The sequence below is a fragment of the Hemicordylus capensis genome, chromosome 2 (assembly GCF_027244095.1).
Source record: "Hemicordylus capensis ecotype Gifberg chromosome 2, rHemCap1.1.pri, whole genome shotgun sequence".
Lineage (NCBI taxonomy): Eukaryota > Metazoa > Chordata > Lepidosauria > Squamata > Cordylidae > Hemicordylus > Hemicordylus capensis.
The window spans coordinates 139,278,948-139,300,787 of NC_069658.1; the positions used below are offsets into that span (position 1 = coordinate 139,278,948).

The window sequence follows — 21,840 nt, forward strand, 5'->3', positions numbered from 1 at the left end:
CAGTGGTGGCACACACAGGAGGAGCAGGGGTGGACCTGCTCTCCTCCGTGTTAAAGGGGCTATGGAAGTTTCAAAGGGATTGTCCTGCGATTTGGACGCCGAATCATGTTTCGAGCACATCCCTGTTTGCTGCATCTACATTCCTCTGTGTACCATTCTGGTTCTCCCATCTTAAAATGGATGTTATAGAGCTGAAAAGGGGTATCCAAAATGACCAGGGGGCTGAAGCACCTGTCCTGTGAGGAAGGGCTACAGTGTTTGGGCCTCTTTCATTTAGAACAGGGGTGCACAACTCACATGTTCCAGTGGGCCAGATACAACCGTGATAATGTATGTGGGGGCCAAAGTTAACTTTCAGCATATTGGTTATTGCAGTAAAATTAATTGTAAAGATAAATATTAAAGCAATTACTAAGTTAGTTGTGGGTCCTTCCCTCCCTGCAGGGGCCCACAGTTTTAACCAAGGATAGTGACCAGAAAATAACCCCTGTCCTTGCTCAGTCAGTGGGCACCTGACTGTTCCAGCCCCACACAAATGCCAAATGTTGGGGCTCCTGCTGCTGGCTACCTGGGCCATAAAAAATGACCCTGCGGGTCAGATCTGGCCCCTGGGCCTTATGTTGTGTAGGGCTGCTTTAGAACAAAGTCAACTAAGGGGAGGCATGATAAAGGTTAATAGAGTTGTGTAGTACGGGAAAGTGGACAGAGTTCTTCTCTCTCTCTCATATCTTGGGGTAAACCATGGGAACTGATTGGCAGGTTATTCAGGACAGGCAAAATAAAGTATTTCTTCACGCAACACACAGAGCCCTTTCTCGCGTCCAGTAAGAAAGGGCTACCTGGTTTGCGGGGAGGAAGCCCAGAAGTGCTTACCTCCCCACACATGAACAGTTGTCCTTCCTTGATTCCTGCCGGTCTCTGAGGGTCAGGGTGTTGGGACACACTGTCCCATGTCACCTCGCCCCCTGGAGCTCCAATAATGCACCCCTCCCCTCCCCAAGTCTGCCAGATTTATTTGACACACAATCAAATAAATGGGGTTAGGATAGCGCTTGCTCTCCTAATCCCGTTTAGAAGGGAGGCTGCATAGGCGGGTTTGCCACTGTGGTGTTGCTGGGATTGGGCCTGATCCTGGTGGTTCACACTCACATGCAAAACCGGGCTGGGCTCCCTTAGCCCGGTTTTGCACGCACATGTGAATAGCCTCATTGTTAACTTAGGAATTTGCTGCCACAAGATATTCATTCATTCATTCATTCAATTCATTCAAGATATGTTGGTAGCCACCGACTTAGATGGCTTTAAAAGTGAATTAGACAAATTGATTCAGAACAGCTGTCATGGCTATTAGTCATATGGTTATGTGGAACTTCCATGTTCAGAGGTAGTCTACATCCGAATTCCATTGGCTGGGGAGGCAACAACAGGTGAGTGCTAATGCCTTCATTAGCTTTTGTAGGGAACAAATTAGACCCTGCTTGGGGGCTGTCCAGAAACCTCTGGTTGATTATTTGGGAAACAGAATGCTGGACTCAGTGGACTTTTGGTCTGAATTAGCAGGGCTCCTCTTATACTCTTCTATTTTTATAACAGAGTGAAGGAATTGAGTGAGTGAGGAATTGAAGGAAGGGGTGAAGAAACAAATAGTTAAACATCCTTAAATAATCTGACACATGTATTTATTTATTGTTAAATTTTTATGCCACCTTTCATTAAAACAATCCCAAGATGGTTTACAAAACATTTAAAACAATATAAAATTATAAAAATTACACAATAAAATATTAAAATGGAATATAAAAATATCAATTCAATTAAAAGTTTAAAAAACATACAGAATATAACCATAAAATACAAAGCAGCAGTAACAAAAAACATTCATCTAAAAGCTTGGGTAAAAAGCCAAGATTTTACTTGCTTTCTCTTAAAAACTGTTGGAGACTGAGGAGTGAATGCCTACTGGGAGAGCATTCCAAAGTCTGGGGCAATAACCGAGAAGGTCCTGTCCCACATGCACAATGGCCGAGCCTCCCTCATTGTTGGCACATGGAGCAGAGTCCCCTCCGATGACCTCATCAAGCAGGCAGGAACCCTTTGGAGCAGGCAGTCCTTCAGGTATCCAGGGCCCAAACTGTTAAGGCCCTTAAAGGTCAAAACTAGCACTTTGAATTGGACCCAGAAACAAATTGTCAGCCAATGTAGCTCTTTAAAAATGGGTGTAATATGATCCCAGGCAGCTCCGGATAAAATCCTAGCTGCTGCATTTTGCACTAGCTGCAGTTTCTGAATATTTTTTCAAGGGCAGCCCACGTCCTTTTCTCTGTGATTCTTATTATTAAATTGACTTGATTCCACCGTGATTTGTCATTGGGAAGCTATCTTTATTTTTTAGCAATACAAGCACAAGGTGAAGGCAAAGAGAGCCTTACAAGGAGGGTAGCTTTGTAGTGCATAAACCTACATATGACTTCTGGTTAGACAAATCTTTAAGCTCTTGATAGCAATTAGTTTTATAGGACTCCCACCCATGGAATCTGTTGTTCCGATTCGACTTAACAGCTTTTGCAGGAAACAAATGTGTCTCTTCGCTGTCCAGATATTTCATTGCTCATACACAAGCTTGTCTTTTCCTATTTATAACATTCTTATGAAGTAAGGGGGAAAGGGAGAACTTATTTGCTGTTCTCATTGTGACTGTGTGTTTTTTTAAGTACTGTACAGGACCACACTCTTGGTAGATTATTTGCATCTTTTTTGCTTCCTCCTGGAATATTATAATTCCAGTTGTGGCTGGGGGGAGGAGAGAAAGAAAGAAAGAGAGAGTATGTGTGTACAGAATAATAAAAATGGTCCAGAGTCTTGCAGGTTGTGTGTGTGTGTATGTGTATATATATGTTTGCTCATTAGTAATCTTGCTGATTCCAAGAAAGTGTGCATAGAATTGCTGCATTTGTCATATAACAATTAATTGCACAGTGGCTTGTTGAAGAGCAACAAACTCAAATTGGTGGTGGGGGAATATTATTTGCTGCTGGGAGAAATACCCCAGACCACTCTGCATCTGTAAGGAGCAAGTATCCTGCTAGGGTGTTCAAGGCCAAAGCGCTTTTAGAAAATCCCACTTCTGTTGCTTTGAGACAAGAATTGTCAGTGCAACGTGTCATGGTGAACTGAAGGACATGTTGTTGTTTTATTTGCAGGGAGAAGCATTTGTTTGGGTTAACGGTGCATCAGCTCATTCCCAGAGTGTTGCCAAGGCCAAATACGAGTTTTTGTTTGGTGGATCAGAAAATGAAAACAACTCAGAATCTAGTAAGTGTTGATTTTTTCTTTTTGTTTACTTAACGCCGGTGCAGACACTTAACTGTGGAAGTGGGGATCTGGATCACACACTCCCTCAAGCCTGGTTACAAATCTGGGTATATTGGTGCAACTTGTAACTGCAATTAAGACAGGAAGGAGGTCATGTCACTCTGGGAAGGGAGTTCTACCTTTGTTGTGATTGACTACCTCCTTTCCGTCTAGCCCTGGCACCAGGGACATCAAACTCCTGGCCTGCGGAGCTCCATTTTCTGGCCCCTGAGCAGGGGCTAAGAATCTGAGCATTGGCCCCAGTGTTTCTTACATAGGAAGCTGCCATATGCTGAGTCAGACCATAGGTCCATCTAGCTCAATATTGTCTATAAAGACTGGCAGCGGCTTCTCCAAGGTTGCAGGCAGGAATCTCTCTCAGCCCTATCTTGGAGATGCCAGAGAGGGAACCTGGAACCTTCTGCTCTTCCCAGAACGGCTCCATCCCCTAAGGGGAATATCTTACAGTGCTCACATGTAGTCTCCCATTCATATTCAACCAGGGTGGATCCTGCTTAGCTAAGGGGACAAGTCATGCTTGCTACCACAAGACCAGCTCTCACCTTCCTTCCTCTGCAGTATTTCTCTGCCCCACACTCTGAAGCAGAAGCATTTCTCCTTAATCCCACACTGCTTGCTTTTCCACCTGTATCCTCATGGCTCTTCATGTGCAAAACAGAGGCTAAAATCAGTAAGTTAGCCAGCAATTCTTTAGCAGCTAAAGAATGAGACAGAATAGGTGCAGGAGGAGGGAGCGAGGAAGAGGGGAGAGGGAAGAAGAAAGGAAGAGTGCGGGATGAGGAAGACTAAGATAGAAGAAAGAGGATGGAGGAGAAAGAGGGGCAGAAGGAAGACAACAAGTGAGTGGAGGGCAAGGGAGGACGGAAGAGGGGAGAGGGAGAAAGAAAGGAAAAGAGAGAGTAGAGGGGAGGAGGAAGACTGACAGATCTGCATGAGACATCTTCTCCCCTCATGAGTGACTGGAGGGCAGGTGATGGAAGAAGGGAGTGAATGAAAGAGAGGATGGAGAAGATGGAAGGCAGGTGTGAGGCTATGTGCGGCTCCCCTGGAGGTGCATTTGAATCAAATCCAGCTGGTACCTTATTAAGTTTGACACCCTTGCCTTACACAACCTTTTTAGCATGGCAGGATCTAGGTTACTGGATGAGCAGCAAGTGGTTGCCCGATTGCTCCACCCTGTGGCCGTTGTGTTTATTCATTGCTCCCTCCTCTCAAAAACTCCCATAAACTAGTAGAATAGTGTGGTGAGCCCCATTCTGAGTGTATAATATTGGTGTACAACAAGCTCTAGTATTCTGCCTCACTACAAGAATCATGTGAATTGGCTTTGCTCTAACTTAGGAGGGTGTTTAATGGGACATGGGCAAGAGAAATATACCTGAAAACCGGACTGCAATCAATGCTGTAATAGTGGGGTGCGCTTTACTTGCTCAGTTCTACTGCTTTTTGCTCTGTTTATTATGCACAATGTGAAGGGGAGATGAGCAAGTGTAAACTTTTGACTAAGAGTGTTCATGTACACAAGGCCTGGGAAAATTATAGACCCTTAAAAAAAACTGTTTTAGCATACAAAATATATATAAAGATTGAACTGAGGTCCCACACTCTGCCCCCTGTCCCCTTCTCCTATCTGCTGGGTTGTGGGTGCTGGTTAGTGTCTGTTTTTTTTAATGTTTGGCTAATTTTGGCAGTTCTGTGGAAGAAACCTTTCCCCCTTTGCTCTCCTCCACACTGCTTTCTTGGAAACTGAAGAAAAAACTCTAGGCAAAGAGAACCAAAGGAGTATTTATGCAGAGTGAAGGAAGAAGAAAGGAGCTATTGATTCATTAGTCAAAATTTTAAAGCATTGGCATTCCAAGTGAGGGAAACTCTGAAGTGCCTCATAAGAAATAGTTACTGGCTTGTAGAGTTTGGCCTGTGTCATGCCGAGTTTTAAAAATGTTTATTTATGGAATACACTTTGAAATGATTCAGTCTCCCTGGCCAGCTGTGGTAGCATATAGTCCTACCTCATAGGCTATTTCATAATGATTGCATATAACTATGGTACTTGGAAATAGGGATCCTCAGACACTTAGAAAGAGAGAGACATGTGATTAGGTTACTTCATAGTAGGATTGCTAAGCAGTTAAAGCAGGTTTGACAAATGCCAGGCACCAGGGAGCCATAGCGCCTACAAATTAGCTGTGGTGCCTAAAGTGGTATTCTAGTTTAACTGGTACCACTGATATTCAGTGGTAGAGTTGTTTAACAAAATGTTTTTGTCTCAGGCAGCCCTGTTTCTCTTCTGATTCATTTCTAAGTGTCTTATCTCTTATTTATAATGAGAAGCCTATATCCTTCCACTCCACAATGTCTGTCACTAAGTCAACTAACCATTGTCTGGTTCCTAAATATTTGGGCTGCTTTGTAGATCCAAAGAAAATGTGCCAAGGTCTGACATAGCTAAATATGATAGATAAATTAAATAACTTATCAATTAAGTTATTAAGTTATCAATTAAGTGTCTGCCTTTTAACTGTCTGGTTAATGTGCATATGACCTAAACAATGAGTGCCTTTTGGAGATATTAAAAGAAGCATAAGATAGCTTAGGAATTAATAAATCAAAGCTACCACACTGTAAAGCCACCTAATGGCGCAGCGGGGAAATGACTTGATTAGCAAGCTAGAGGTTGCCGGTTTGAATCCCCGCTGGCAATGGTAAACCCCTCCGGTATTCTACCAAAGACAACCACAGGACTCTTTGGTTGCCAGGAGTCGACACCAACTTAACGGCACACTTTACTTTTCCACACTGTAAGATGGAAAGGCCACCTATAACTTTTGTTTCATGCTCTATTACGCATTCCTGCCAACATGTCCCTATTTTCCCATTCAGGTGAGTGGGAAAATAGGGACATGTTGGCAGTTATGTTTTACAGCAACCCTCCAGAACCAACATATCCTAAAAAATAAGCGTGGCTGGCACAGCGGGGAAATGACTTGACTGGCAAGCCAGAGGTTGCCGTTTTGAATCTCTGCTGGTATGTTTCCCAGACTATGGGAAACACCTATACTGGGCAGCAGCGATGCTGAAAGGCATCATCTCGTACTGCACGAGAGAAGGCAATGGTAAACCCCTCCTGTATTCTACCAAAGACAACCACAAGGTTAAAATGACCCTTAAAACTTAAGATGGTGGACTCTTGAATGTTTGAGTTGCAAGTGGGCTAACTTGTGGACTTCCTAACCAATTTAGACCAAATTTAGTTCAGCTGTAAGGATAGTGAAAGGAATGTCAGCAGATTAGTTCTTACTAGAAAATGTTTGTTGTATTTTAACTTATGTACACTGCCTAGGGAAACATATTGGTGGTATAAAATATGAGACATAAATAAGTATGGTCAGGATATCAGCCAGTGATTTACCAGGGGACAAATACCAATAAATAGGGACACTTGGAGTGCATGTTTCAGATGCCTGTGAGCTGCCCAGAGAACAATTTGTTATGGGGTGGCTAACATAAAATATTTTTGTTATTATTTATTATTGGTTCTTTTTGCTAGCAGAAAAGTTACACTAGCTTCACCCAGAAAAACAAAGTATGAACTGCAGGAAAAGTCACTCTTGACATTTCTTTTTCACTGGATCTGAAACAAATGCATCATCTCCCTCCTTCCAGTGAGGCCTGCATGGTAGCGAGTCCCATGAGAACCCTAAGGCCTAGCATCTTTGTTGGTTGTCAGCCTCACTGATTAATTTTATGACAGATTTTCATCTGCTGTTGAATCTTTTAAGGTGATTAGGCACACTGATATACTTGATTAAAGCTTGGAGTTCTACTTATTCAAGTTTAGCAATTAAAATATTAGCTCAAATTCTGCCAAAGAGCTTGAGAGTGATCAAAGGCATGGTGGACTAAATATGTGGATTTTTTTTTAGTGTTTCCAAAAGTAAGCAGAAGTTCACTGGCTGATGCTTGAAAGACCAAAATCCTTCTTATGATTAAGCACAAAGGATCATACGTTGAGCCAGCTTTGTAAAACAGCAATTTTATTGCCAACAGCAATTTAAAGAAGTGTTTCTACTTGTCTTCCTAGTTTCTAAATGTTTGGAATTTAAGATATCACACATATCTTAGTAGTAGGGCCACAAGCTCTATTTAGTAGATTTATCTATTAAAGTTTTAGTTATTTAGATGGTGAAAGCCAGCTTAGTTGATGGAGCTGCAAGTTAAAGGCACTCTTACACATAGGGAGAGGCCATAGTTCAGCATTAGAAGTACATGCTCTGTATGCAGAAGTTTTCTGGTTCAACCTCTGGCACCTCCAGTTGAAGTAGAAGAGGCTGGGAAAGACTGCTGCCTGAGATCGTGGAGAGCCACTTAATCTTTGAGATTAGAGAGTACGTAACTGGTGGACCAATGATCTGAATCTAGGGTTGCCATATTCTTGCTTCCCAAATCCGGGTGCCTAATCTTCATATCATGTAAATTGGCCTGAAAATAATTTTTGAGCAGAATAGTGACTGCACATTTTGCTCCATAATTCCGCTTCTACAAGGGCTAGAGTTTAGCCTTTTTTAAAAACATAAAAAAATAAAAGCTGAAATCCAGGCAAATCTGGGTGGGCTAAGCAATCTGGGTGAGATGCTTAAAATCCAGTGAAACCTGGAATTCCAGGGGGCATGGCAACTCTATCTGAATCAGTTCAAGGCAGAGTCCATATATTTATATGCTCAGCTGTTAGTTTCTTGAGCCTCTTTTGGCAGTGGCATGTGACTACAATAGGTAATGAAAAGAAAATATTAAAGATGGCCTTCTAACAGGGAGTGATAATTTACAATTTAATTAAAAAATGTCTCTGTCATTTTCATCAGTTTCTCAAAAACAAAAAAACAACCCACCACCTATATTAATTTTGGTATTATGCATATTTTTTTAAATTTAATAGTTGGTCAACCTAACATTATTTAATGCTTCAACTAACGTTAATTATTGGTTAGCTGCCAACCTAACCCTAGTTTGTTCTGACTAAAAAATACTCTCTCTCTCTCTCTCTCTCTCTCTCTCAACTTTAAGAAAGATAAGATGCTCTTAATTCAGGAAGTCACAGAAAAGTAAACCACACCAAAGACAACCACAGGGCTCTGTGGTCGCCAGGAGTCGACACCGACTTGACGGCACACTTTACCTTTACCAAAACCTGGCTTTCGGGAAGCCAACCAACAAATGGGGAAGGTGGTGAAGTAGTCCTGAAACATCACCACAAAAGTTCAGTATTTGCTCGCTATTTCAGAAAGAAATGCATGGCGTGAAATAGGCCATGCATTGCTGTGTTAGTTTTTGTCTTCCAAGTGCCTTATTATGTGGTGAATTGCTTTGGAAGCATATGCTGAAAAGTGCTCTAGAAATACTCGGTGGGGGGGGGGATCCCAAAACAGTATCTGATGATTTTTAAAAATTAAATTCAAATCTGCAGAGAAATTCAAACATATCAGAATCTGTGCTTGAACAGGAGTGAAATCCAGGGATATCAATTTCCCTGCAGATTTTTAAGGAGGAATCGACCACATCTTTGTGTTTTTCTCCTTTGTTGTATGCTTCTGTGGCTGTTTCTAAGATGGAGGCCACTTGTTCTTTCCATGATTGATTTACACCTTTTTGATGCATGGATGAATGATGACACTTGCTTTCTTTCCCACCCTCCTGAAACTTTCCCTTGCCCTGCTCTAAGGGTTCAGGTTGGGGCTGGCTGCCAGCCCTTGCCTTATTATATAGGCACAGTTTTGCTGTTATGCTTCACATCCTCCAATATAAAACAGGGACATGCCTGATACACTTGTAACAGCCAATTCTCATACCAAGGATTATTGCCCAACCTCCATTACACATTGTTGAAGGCTGAATTCCACCTGCTATATGCTGTTCACTGTAAAGTGCCTTAGTGCTGGCCACCTATTTACACGCAGGTGGACTAGACACCCACCCACCCACTTGGATATTTGATTTCTCAAAAGGCCAGGGAGGGAACTGAATCCTGTGAAATGATAACTCTTGCAACTTGTATGAAAACAAACTGAACAAGGCATCTCCAAGATGCAAAAATTGGGACAGAATAGAAATAATAATTGGCCAGAGACAGAGTCCAGAAAACAGGGGCTGTATATAGCAAGTTCCATTGTCTTGAAACAAAGCGCAGATAGAATAGGTGATAAACGCAACCTGCTGTGTTAACTTTATTGAAGATTATTCAATATTTTATTTTCCTCCCTTTGTGATTGACTAGATTGGTTTTACTAATTGGTTTCAGTTCCAGTGTTTGTCCCTTGAACCCTCAGTCTCAGCTGATTTAAAAAATAATAATAATCTGAAGTCACTGACTGTTGTCTGGATGTCTGAACAAGCCAAACACTTGCCTGCCTCTACTCTCTTAGTAGGGACAATATATTAGATTGCATGAAATCAGTGCTGTTCCAGAGAACTTATCAAAATAATTTTCAGCTCACAATAGTATCTGTGTCCTTGTGGATCTTTGTTGTTTCTAGGGCAGTTGCCTCAAGGCTAAAGTTCTACCATCACTGTAGTTGGGAGAAAGTAATTTTCTCTGTGTTACAGTCTTCAGACTCTTTAGTACAGGAAGTCCCAAACTTACAAATGGGTTGTGTTCCAAACTGTCTTTTAAACATATGTTCATAACTCTAGTTCCCAAGAGTGATGACTTTTTTGTATGTGCGAGTTGAAGTTTGTAAGTTTAATTTTATTTTATTTATCCATCACATTTGTAGACTGCCTAAGTAATGCATCTCTAGGTGGTGTACATAATTTAGAAATACAAGAAACAAGAGAAAAAAATAAATTAAGAAATGTTAAAGCAGTTTTACAGAAGAAAAACAGCTAAAACAGTTTTATTATTTTTTTAAAAGAAACTAAAAGCTTGAGAGAACATGTGTGGGTCTACGTTGAGGACTTTCTTAATGTAATATGTTATGGGCCTTTGTTTGTAAGTCAGGTGTTTGTAACTTGGGGAGGGCCTGTACATAAAAAATAGATTTTCCCCCTTCTAGAAGAGTAATTTAATAATTAGATTATTGCAATGCATATTGTATGGGGATGCCATTGAAGAGCAATTGGAAATAGCAACTAGTGCAAAACACTGCTGCCAGGATGATGTTGGGGGCATCTCAGATGGAACATCTCTTTATTATATGATCTTCATGTATTTGTTTCCAGGTGCAATTCCTGGTGCTGAATTTTAAAAAGCTGAATAAAAACATGGCTTTGGTCCTTGGTACCTTGACATTTTCTGCTCCCACACAATTGTTCCCAATCCATTTTTCTTACCCTCTCTGATGTCTGGGGCAGGGTTGCTCTGCATGCTGATTCCATGCTAAAGCTCATTGCTGAGGATGTGGGATGGGCATTTCCCTGTGGCAGTGCCCAGACTCTGGGAAAACCCTACCCAGGGAGATTTGTGTTGCCCAGTCCAATCTCGCCTTCAAATGGCTTCTCAAGATGCATTTCTTCTGCCAGGGGCATAGCAAGCGCGTAGCATAGCCAGGAGACAAAATTTTTAAATGGGCTCCTCACCGCCTTCCTCTCCTTCTCCTGGCCTGATATCTCTGCTAACTATCCCAACAAGTTACAAGATATAAATAACAGCAGAACAAACTAATAGAACAGAATCAATGAAGAACTTTCATCATTGCGCGCGCGCGCGCACACACACACACACACCCCTTATTCAAAATTCAAGAAAAAAATTAAAATGTATTGGTGCATGATCCAGCCAATGTTAAGCACTTTTACATATCAATTTCAACAGAAGTTAATGTAAGCCTCTAACAATTAGCTGAAAGAAATGGATTCTGTATGTGCTTAATTTTGAAAAATTCATGCATTTTGTTTCAGCAACCTGTGAGAAACATATTTTCCTAAAGAATTTCCTGACTTTTAAGACATGCTGATTTAACACAATTTATTTTTTCTTTTCATTTTTTGCATTTTATATCCCGCTTTTCCTCCTAGGAGCCCAGAGCAGTGTACTACATACTTAAGTTTCTCCTCACAACAACCCTGTGAAGTAGGTTAGGCTGAGAGAGAAGTGACTGGTGCAGAGTCACCCAGCAAGTCTCATGGCTGAATGGGGATTTGAACTCGGGTCTCCCCGGTCCTAGTCCGGCACTCTAACCACTACACCATGCTGGCTCTCTAAACCATGTTGATTCACAATGGGAACCAGATCCCAGGAGTTAAGGAATGAAACATAACACTCTAGGGTATGAAATAATCACTTTGCAGATCGGATCACTTCTATTATTACATATAATTACGTGATCTGAATGCAAAATCATTTTAATACCCCAAAGAGCTATATTTCATCTATTAATATTAATAGACCACTTTTAAGCAAAAGATTTCTCAAAGCAAAGAAACAAAAAATAGCATTCTAATGGCAAAAACACTTAAGACACAATTTTTCCGACAATTTTTCCAAGTAAAGGGAAATCAATTATAGATGCTACGATACTTTCACAGAAATAGGGTTTATACAAAAATACAATTGCTTATAGATACTGTTCAAACTGTTCAAGAGCTTTTGTTTTGCTTGCATTTTGGAAATGCAGACTTGCTTGAAATGGAAGTAACTGCATATATAACTTTTAACTTTAAGAAAGGTTTAATTCCAAAAGATGAAAGCCTACTAATTGGCAATCCTACCAAGCACAGAAGTGAGGGAAACATGCCTTTATAGGCTGTTATCTCTAGGCACTGTCTCCTGCAAGTGACACTCAGAAGAGCTGTGACATAGCAGGGAGGCTCTCCTCCAGGCTAATTTATACTGTTTGTCCTGCTGAGAATAGTCTAAGAGCAGTAAGAGGAATGGATATTAAAAGTCTTATGATGACTGATGTTTAAGGGGCAAAGCTCCTTGCTTTTCTGAGAGTTAGGGTTAAATGTTTTCTTCATGAATCCTACATTTTCCAGGATATTTAGAATACAGGAAGGAGCTCTCTGAAACATGAGGATGGGGCGTGTGTGGCTCAGCACATTCCTCTGACAGGCAGGGCTTTGAACACAGTTTGGACTGGCTTATCGGGCAGCGGAACAGATTCCTGGTGCGCCCCCCGCCTGTGCGCCCCACTGCCACCAGAGTGTGACAGCAAGCATCAGCGAACATGGAGGAGGGAGGGGCGCTCACACTACGATGGCAGCAGGGCGCGTGGGCTGGGGACACACCGGGAATCTGCTCCACTACCCGGTAAGCCAATCCAAGCTGTGTTCAAAGCCCTGCCTGTTGGAGGAATGCGCTGCGCCACACACTCCCTATCCTTTCCATGTTTCAGAGAGCTACTTCCGGTACTCTAAATATCCTTAAGGAGGATGGAGGGCATTGCTGCTGCCCCACATGCCTCACTAGCTCACAGTTCAGAGGAGAGCGGTGGAAAATTGCTGCTACATCCGTCTTTCACTGTCCCCGTTATATTTTGATTCCCACTCTTGCCGTGGGAGCTTTTGAGCACAACCTACGACTGACGTCAACACACTAACCAACCCTTTAGCAGCCAGTTTGCTTGCTGTAACTGCAGTCATTGTTTTCATTTCCGAGATTTTGGAAGTCCCTCCTTTCTATGGCGCCTCGTTACCTTTCTCTCCCTCCTCAATTTGTTTTTAAACAGCATTTTATGCAAGGAAAGAAGCATGAAACTCATAGCCTCTTTGATCTGAAATACCTGCTTCTAACAAGACAGAGAAGGGAGAGGAGGGAGGAGGTGAGGGAGCAGGCAGGCTTTAAATACTGGACCAATACTTAAACATGCAAGTTGCAAGTTTAACCACAGTTCGTCTGGAGTTTCAGGAAGTGGAAGGGAAATATCTGAAACTTACTTTGGCTAGTATGGGCCCCATAGTGGCGAGGACGCTGCAGAGCGTGCCAGATGTGAGAAGCAGCTGGGAAGCGGCAAGAAGCGGGGGCTTGATGTGAAGCCCAACTTGCTGTCCTTGGCTCTTGCGGTGGGGGAGCAGGAGGAAAAGTTGGAAGAGTGCCCCACTTTGCACTGCGTCGCCCCTGTGATACCTGATGGTGTCAAGATCATTTTCAGCACGACTGCCGAAGGAGGCTGCTGCTCTGCTGAGCTTTTCCACAGCTGGGGTGTGATTTCAGCAGGGCGCACGTGGAGATCAGCTCAGCCAACTGCAAGGAACAAAAAGCAGAGGAGGCGAAAGAGATCCTTTCCCGCCACTGCCTAACTTCCTGCGCCACCCAGACCAGGAGAGAGAGGGGCACAGGCGCCGCTCCTCAGATCTTGCCTGAAGTCAAGGGAAGGGCTACACCATCCTCATGGCAGCAAGGCTGCCAGCAATTGCGCGGCCTGCCTGGGCAGTGGGCTGCAATGGGGCGGGTGCTGGGGAGTTGGGATCACGTGACTTGCCTCTGGGGGGGCCCTTTGGGGTAGCGGGCTGGGAGACAACTGTCTTCCCTTGCCCAATGGAAGTTAAGCCTCTGTCTTCTGCTACGTCTTTGAGAGAAACTCAAAAATGGGGGAAACAGCCTCTTTGTCTGTGATTTGCATACTTTTTGGTTTATTTTTACTGTATGTTTAATGGTATGATTTTATTGTATGGTTTTTAATTGTATTTGTTAGTCACTTGGGACTATAAGAGCATCAAAAGCAACATTAATATTTAAATAAACAAACAAAATTATATCCATGAGGCAGCTGTTATAAAGAGGTACAAAGTCTCTTGATATGCCTCCCTGCCCCTAGTGCATCCACGGATAGTAATATTGTCATGTTTGTGAAGCTGTAGTGGCTTTATAAAACCTTGTTTATGATGCAGAATGACTTCACAAGTGATTGCCAAGGATGTTGTCAGAATCATCCCCTTTTTTTGGTTAGTTTGATCATCCATAAAACTATCCTCTGTTCACTTCTTATAAACATGCCACGTTCTCCTCCCTTCATATAAAATGAAATCTCTGCTTTTGCTTCCAATGGAATAGTTGCTGTAGTAGTCTCTGCACCTAATTTAGGAAGTGATGACTTCTTTGTAACTGGCAAACAGCTTGGAACAAATCCCACAGCAGTTTGAAAAGAGCTTCAGGATTATTGTAGCCAATCAGTATAGGGAGATTTGGTTATATGCAGCATGGCCCTTGTAAAATAGGTGCACTGTTATTATGCAGATCTTTTTATTCTGCTTGGTTCTGGTTCAGTGGTGGCTTTAATTGCAGGAAAGTCTACAGAGTTGATGGGTCATCTACTAACTGTATTGCAACACTGCAATGGCTTTGAGAATTAAGCAGTTAGGGAACGAGAAGACAGTGAAATGACTCCAAAGTGCAGGGAAATAAGTTGCTTTCCCTCTTTTCTGAAGCAGATTTTTTAGTAGGAAGTGGCACCCACACTTAATTCAGGACAGGGCTGGCCTGTCCATTAAGTGAGCTAAGTGCCCGCTCAGGGCCAAAGCAGGCAGGGGCATGTTGGGCCCAGTGTCACCACCTTCTACCCATGTTTTTGCAGTGGCGTGCGTGCACTGTGGAATGCCTGCTTGCCCACCCTCCTCACCACCATTGCTGCTACCTCAACCCACCACTTTTGTGGCAGGCAGAGGCAGCAGCAAGGAAGGTAGGCAAGAAGGCAGGTGGGTGTTACCCATCACCCGCCCACCCTCCCTTGCTGCTACTGCAAAGCGGCAGGCAGAGGTGGCGGCGAGGGCAAGTGTGCACTTCCTATTTTCCTGCTTCCTTGGCAGCGTTTCAACGCACCATAGCGGAGGCTGTGGCCAGGAGGGCACCCAGGTGGGTGAAGGGTGTGGGGGGCATCCCACCAGGCTCTGCCTGGGCATGCCTGAGCCTTGGGCCATCCCTGATTTAGGAAATGACTATGGAAAAGGTAGAGAAGGAGGCTTTCCCTGCTGCTTTAAACCAGCTACTTAGTTGACATGGGGCCAGTGCCCAGTAGATGTGCCCTCTAGTAGTCACTCCCCTGCCGCCCAGCATCTTAATGATCCTAATTCTTCTTCCCTCCCTCCGAAGCGAGGCTTGGGAGTGCTTGGCTTCTGTTTCGCGCTTCACTAGCTAGATGACCTTTTCTTCTCCATGCACACAACTTGTTGGCGTAAGGCACAGGGGAAAGAGAGCCATCCAGCTTCTTTGTGTGACAGAAGTCAGGTTGCTGCTCTGTGCTAAAATTTGCTGCCCACACAGTGCCTGCTGACTCATAGTAGCTTAAAACCCTGTCCCTGGTGTGCCCAGAAGGTACGTAATGGGGGGGGGGAGAGAAAGGGGAAAGTGGTGAGGGAGGTGGAGTTGGCTTGACAGGTCTAGCCCCTTGATGCTCCCATCAGCGTAAGGGGGCAGAGTCAGCCTCGCTAGCCTTGGCCAGGCTAGTTGATGGTGGGAGGAATAGAAAGAAAGGGTGGCATGTGGCACAGACCGAGTAGGGGAGCAGATGCCTGCACTCTCTACCCTATGGCACAGGCAGTGCCTGAGGCTGTCGCCTCATCTTGCCTGATTAGCAAGCCACCCTTGGGCAACCTTGATCACGTCTCAGCATCTGGTGGGAAGGAATAAAAGCCCTCTTCAGATGTTATCCAAAAGGTGCTCTGCACAAGTAGAGTGTCTAAAGTGGGGCCAGAAGTCCCGCCCCGGCCCCCTCGGTCATCCCTGTCAGCACCTTGCTCACGGTTAGAACACCTGAAGAGGTGAAAGCGGCATCCATGGCGGCAGGTGCTCCTGTGATTGGGAGGCTTGGGTGAATTGCAGAAGTGCCTGCTGCCACAGAAGCGGCGTTTCCCTCTTCACTGCTCTAACTGCGAGCTGCCAGCTGCAGGGGATGGCTGAGGGGCCTGGCGGGGTGGCCCTGTTTTAGACGCTCTACTTCTGTAGCTCGTCTTCTGGGTAATGTCTGAAGAAGGCTAAATACAGGGGCCTGTCAGAGTTCCCTGAGGCTGCGACTCTGGTTACTGATGTCTTATGTGGTGATTGCACTTTTGAGCCTCCAGGCCCCACGTTGGGCCTGTCCTGTGAAGTCTGTTTGTCTTGTCTTCCCTTGCCTCAGTTTCAAGGACTCCTTGCTGCTGGTGTGTCTCTTCTCATTCACCTCCTTAATTTGTCTGTTTGGCTTGATCTCTGATGTGCACCTGATTTTAGGTTCCTGGTTTGTCCCTGACTTTTCAGCTTGACTTCTGATGTGCTCCTGACCTTTGACTCCTGGTTTGCCCTCAGTTCCTGACTGTCGGCTTGGCTTGACCTTTGGCATGTTCCTGACCTTTGGCTGCTGATTTTGATTCCCGAGCCCTGACTGGTTGCCTAGCTCTTCCAGTCCTGGCTCCTAGCCTTGTGCCACATAGTGGCTGCTGTCTACAGCTTGGCACTGACAGGGCCACTGTGGTGAAAGAAGTTGATTGTGCCATTGAGTTGGTGTCGACTCCTGGCGACCACAGAGCCATGTGGTTTTCATGGTAGAATACAGGAGGGGTTTACCATTGCCTTTCTCCCGTGCAGTGTGAGATGATGCCTTTGGTGACTATATATACATATACATATATACATATACATATATATATATATATATATATATATATATATATATATATATATATATTTACTAGGCACAGTCTGGGAAGCACACCGAGGGGATTCGAACGAACAGCCTCTTGCTCTCTAGGCAAGCTGATTCCCCGCTGCAGTTGATATTGTGGGTAAAAAGAGGAGGGGAAATTATTTTATTTTTAATTTAATTTAATTTAATTTAATTTAACTCTATCTATCTATCTATCTATCTATCTATCTATCTATCTATCTATCTATTTAACTTCTATACCACCCAAACTTCTATACCACCCAAATTAGGGAGGTGGATGAAGCAAGTGAGAGGGGATGGGCAGGAGCATAGGAAAGGGAAAGAAAGGGCAAATGTGGATCAGCGAAGAAGAGCCTGGGCCACAGCCTTTGACACCTGTTTGGGGTGCTTCAAAAGCTAGGGCTGCATCTGAGTTCCCTCCAAGCCAACAGCCTCTGTTTTGCTTTCTTCTGCCTCTAAGTTGTGATTGACTATGCCAGCCTCCCAGCTGGCTTACTTTGCCCCCCTCCTTTGATTAGAGTAACAATTTGTTCCTGCCCCAGACTGTCCATTGAGGCATAGCTATGACTGTTTTCCCTGCACAAGGCTGGCTTATACCATTCATGTTCTCCTAGTCAGGTTTGCAGCACTGCAAGAAAGTAGGGTGGTTTTTAAAATAAAATTGTGCCGTGTGTTTTACTGTGTTTTTATTTTGTTCCTGTAAGCTGCTTTGAATACTGCTGTGAAAAGTGAGTAAAACCTGCATAAAATAAAATTGGTGGCTGCAATTCCTCTCACGATCCATTGGGTCCCACAGGCAGGCTTTATCCCACCTAAACTGTCTGCCTCAATAGATTATGTTAAACACAATTTGCATACAGTTTTTTGCAGCTGGTCCTCACTAATTGGAGCAGCATCAATAAAATTATGTCCCCTATGTTCTTGTTCAGTCACTATACAATTTGCAAGGTTTTGTTTATTCTGCACTAAGTGAAATTAAAAAATGTGTGCCAAGAAAACTGAATTCTACAACCTGTATAATCAATGCAAATAGTGTCTCTTATTTTACATAATTTATCCTGAAGCTCTTCCTATTTTGCATAATTTAGTATGCCCTGGCTCCAAATGCAGAGGGCACAGAGTAATGAACAGAAATTGAGATCTTTTTCACTCGCCTATTTGGCTCCTGAGATTTTAGTAAGTGCCATCCACATATTTGCAAGCATATCTCTAAGTCATAAGGTCTAGAAACCTGCTTTAAAAAAACTAGAAAGCTGAGATTGTGTGCCCAGTGCTAGATTTTGCTTATTTCCTATGCTACCCACAGAGCTGTGGCATATACATGGCACTGACTAACTTGAATTACTTGTGCCAAATTATTAACTTGAATTATTTATGCACAAAAATGTGAATATAATTCTTTTAAAAAATATAACTTAGGAACAGCAGAGGTGTGTCGACCATGAAAATACAGGGAGCCTGCTTTCACTTGCATATTCACAAAGGAAAATGTTCAATTATGGTAAAATATCATTGTGTCTTTGTTGCTGCATAGCTGGTTATAAATGCACATACTGCTGCTATTTGTGTTTTATTTGGTTTCTGCCTATAATGCTTACAAGGAATAAAATTAACTTCTACTGAATCACGAATGTCTTCTTAAAAATCATATCCAGTGGATTAAAACAAAAAAAGCTTACTGTAGCTATTCTGCTCTAATCTGCTGAGGTGGGCTCCTTATCTTCAGCCATAGCTGGAATGAGTCTGCAGTTCCTCTCTCCAGTTTCATAATGCTCTGAATGCTTCAATTTACATCACCGTGTGCAATGCAGGGCAACGGGCTGCTGCCGCCTAGAAATCTGAAACTATTCTGATTCCAGTTGACTAGAATGGCAGCAATTGAATTAAGCTTGTATCCTTATTAGATAAACTGATGATCTGTGTGTTTTCACTGACCAATGGGTAACTGCTGGAGCTACAGTAATCTCTGTGAGTAGTCAGCCTCTGTTGAACAAAATTATATTTATTTGTTCAGTGAGATGATAGGGCTTTATAGACGCACACACACACACACACGCAACATGTGCATCAAATATTCCTGTCATTTCTTAGATTTGTCATGTATTTTGCTTCCTAGACTAGTGTGTATTATTATTCCACAGCCAAGCTGCTTGTGATAATTGCCGAATTTTTCACTGATAGGATATTTATGTGTTTGATGGAACATATTTATTCCAGCACTCAATTAAGTTTGGGATCTTTAAAAGCATCAATCATCAGGAAGAGACCAGCTGTTTCTAGGCTATATTTGCCTTTGTGGCTCAGGTTTCTCATGCAGTTTTTAATACCTTAAGGCATAAATGCATTTGCAACAAAACTTAAATGGGGGGGGGGAATATAGATAGCAAAATGGTTACCTGGGGGGTGGGGGGCAGTTCCTTTTCACTATGTGTGATTTTTCTGCTTCTCTTCAGTGGAGCAGCGCCTATTTTTCTGTTTCTTTTCTGGTGTTGCTTGTGAGGCAGTTATATTGGTGGTGGGGGGAAGAGAAAAGATTGACACGACATGCCCGTTGCTTTAACAAGACATGATGCTTGTGTCGCTTGATGGGAATGTGGGAGGAGTTTCCTTTAAAGGGACTGAACGTAGCAAAGCAAAAGCCTTTTTGGCAGTGGCATGGGACTTTTGACAGAGAGAGTGGTTCTTAGCTATGGGTGGCCAAAGTTAATCCTGCTGCTGTGAGAGCAGAAAGAAACCAGAGTACAGCATTGTAGCTGTGATTCTGTGTTAAATACATAAGCAAGTGAAACTTGGCGATGGAAAACGGTAGTAGGTAGCACCTGCTTTTGCATACAGAAGATCCTTAGTATCTTCAGGAAGGATACCTGACTGAGATAGTGAAGATCTGCTGCCAGGTAGTGCAGACAGTATTGGATTAGATGAAACAATGGCCTGACATGGAATAAAACATCTTCATCTGTTCAGATATATGTCCAGAATATAGAACTGAATTTCCCCCTTGTTTCCAGTTAACCCCTGGAAACAAAAGGCTATGCTGCTTAGAATCTAGTAGTAGTAGTACCACCACCACCATTTGTGTGGTACTCTCAAGTGTTCAAAGTGTGTTATGCTGTCCTGTTGAGATCCTTAACAGTTTCTTTTTAGATTGTGAGACCTTTGGGGACAGGTTCCATCTTATTTATTTATTATTTCTCTGTGTAAACCACCCTGAGCCATTTTTGGAAGGGCGGTATAGAAATTGAATGAATGAATAAATAAATAACACAATCCTGAAGAATAAGTAGATGAGTATTATTATCCCTATTTTGCAGATGGAGGCTGAGAGAATAGTGACAGGCCTAAGGCTACCTAATGAGTTCATGGAGGAGGTGTGATTCGAACCTGGGACTTCCTTGTTATTAATTTAGTATCTTAGTTGCTACGCTACACTAAGGAGGCATTAAAACCTCCCAAGTGATGTATGAAGTGGTGGGAATCAGTTCCTAAATCTTATTGCTTTGGGGTCGTTCTTTCCTACCTACTGTTGAGAGGCTCATTGGTTATTGTCCAGGAGATACACATGCACGTGCATGATCTTTGCATGTTCTTTCTCAAAGCTGGTTCACACAATTGACTGTATCACTTGATTTCTCAACACTTTATTTATCATATACCTGATGCTTGGCAGCTGCACAGACATGGTTGAAAAGTACGGTGACTGAAGTGATATGAACATTCTATCTGTGCTGTTTGAACTGTGTTGGCACATTCACACAAATGAATCATCACTGGATGCTGCAGCCCTCAAGGGGGGAGCATGTCTTGTACAGCCCTTATAGCCTTAGTTGATTGTTTTACACTCCTGCCCCACTGTCCCACCAGTGCTTCACTTCTAAAAAGGGAAATGCCAGGGTTGAAGCCTGTCAGGAAGGAAGCCTAACCTTTGGACATAGAGACCCTCTCTCCTTGGTGTGTGGTACTGTGTACTATACGCAGAGGCGCTCTGCATGTTCTCAAAATCAATTTTTGTCTATGTTCCAGGCTTTGCAAGCAGGACAAATTGCTGGTAAGCCCAGGCAAGAATTCGGCTTGATGTCCACCCCCTCCTGCAAGGGGATCGGGGAGCTTATGTAGTGTTCACAGATGGGCTCCCATCCACCTACTGGACAGGCTCAGACCTGTTGTAGCTTCAGAGATGGGTCTATCTACAGTAACCTCCTTCGGATCATTGACTTTTCCTGCTACTGCCAACTGAACTAGGATTTCCAACTCTTTACTTTAAACTTTGATCTTGTACTTTTAACAGGCTGACATGCAGAATTTTAGGTGGTGAAGCTTTCCTTAACATGGACATTAAGTGAGCGAGATAAAGTGATGGAGAAAGCTTCAGTTGCTTAATTTTGTCTTTACCAGACTGCTGTTACAGAACTTAATGCAGGACATTAGGAATATTGCTGAAACGCGATCCAGCGTGCATAGCTGCTCCTCCTCCGATCGCCACCATTGCCGTAATCCCAGCACTCCCCTCAGCTATGCCTGCGTGCCCGTAGTGTGTGTCTCACTTGTCTCTGCATGTCATTGGCATGCACATGTCCTCCGCGCATGCATCGCACAGGGGCAGCTGGAAGATGCCCCACTGGCACACAGGCATAGCTGGGGGGAATGCCGGGCTTATGGCAATGGTGGTGATTGGAGGAGGAGCAGTTATGGACCACGTTACAGCACATCTCTACAGGGCATCTTCATGTGTACAGTATTTGATTCTGTAGTGCAGTGTGGGAGTCTGTTTTTTTAACTGCTTCCTTTGCAGACATTAAGAAATATTTATCCTGGTTTAACTAAGGTTTCATTCAGAAGCAACTCCATTTTTTTCTCCTACTCCTTTCCCTCCCTTTTTCTTTCTGACTCCACCCTACACACA

General features: G+C 43.3%; 1 protein-coding gene across 7 annotated transcripts in view; it reads left to right on the forward strand.

Moving 5' to 3' along the window:
- PSD3 (pleckstrin and Sec7 domain containing 3) overlaps positions 1-21,840 on the forward strand; it is a 201,216-nt gene that overhangs the window by 15,814 nt on the left and 163,562 nt on the right. For 4 of the 7 annotated variants that reach the window (XR_008315151.1, XM_053290550.1, XM_053290551.1 and 1 more), the window contains exon 2: positions 3,201-3,312. The exons of 1 other annotated variant lie outside the window; for it this stretch is intronic. Coding sequence is in view for 4 of the 6 variants with exons in the window: in XM_053290550.1 (XP_053146525.1) it covers positions 3,201-3,312 (112 nt within the window). In the remaining 2 variants the exon portion in view is untranslated. Of the gene's footprint in view, positions 1-3,200; positions 3,313-18,824; positions 18,909-21,840 lie in introns of those variants that run through there. 2 more of the 7 variants (XM_053290552.1, XM_053290548.1) reach the window with 2 other exon arrangements.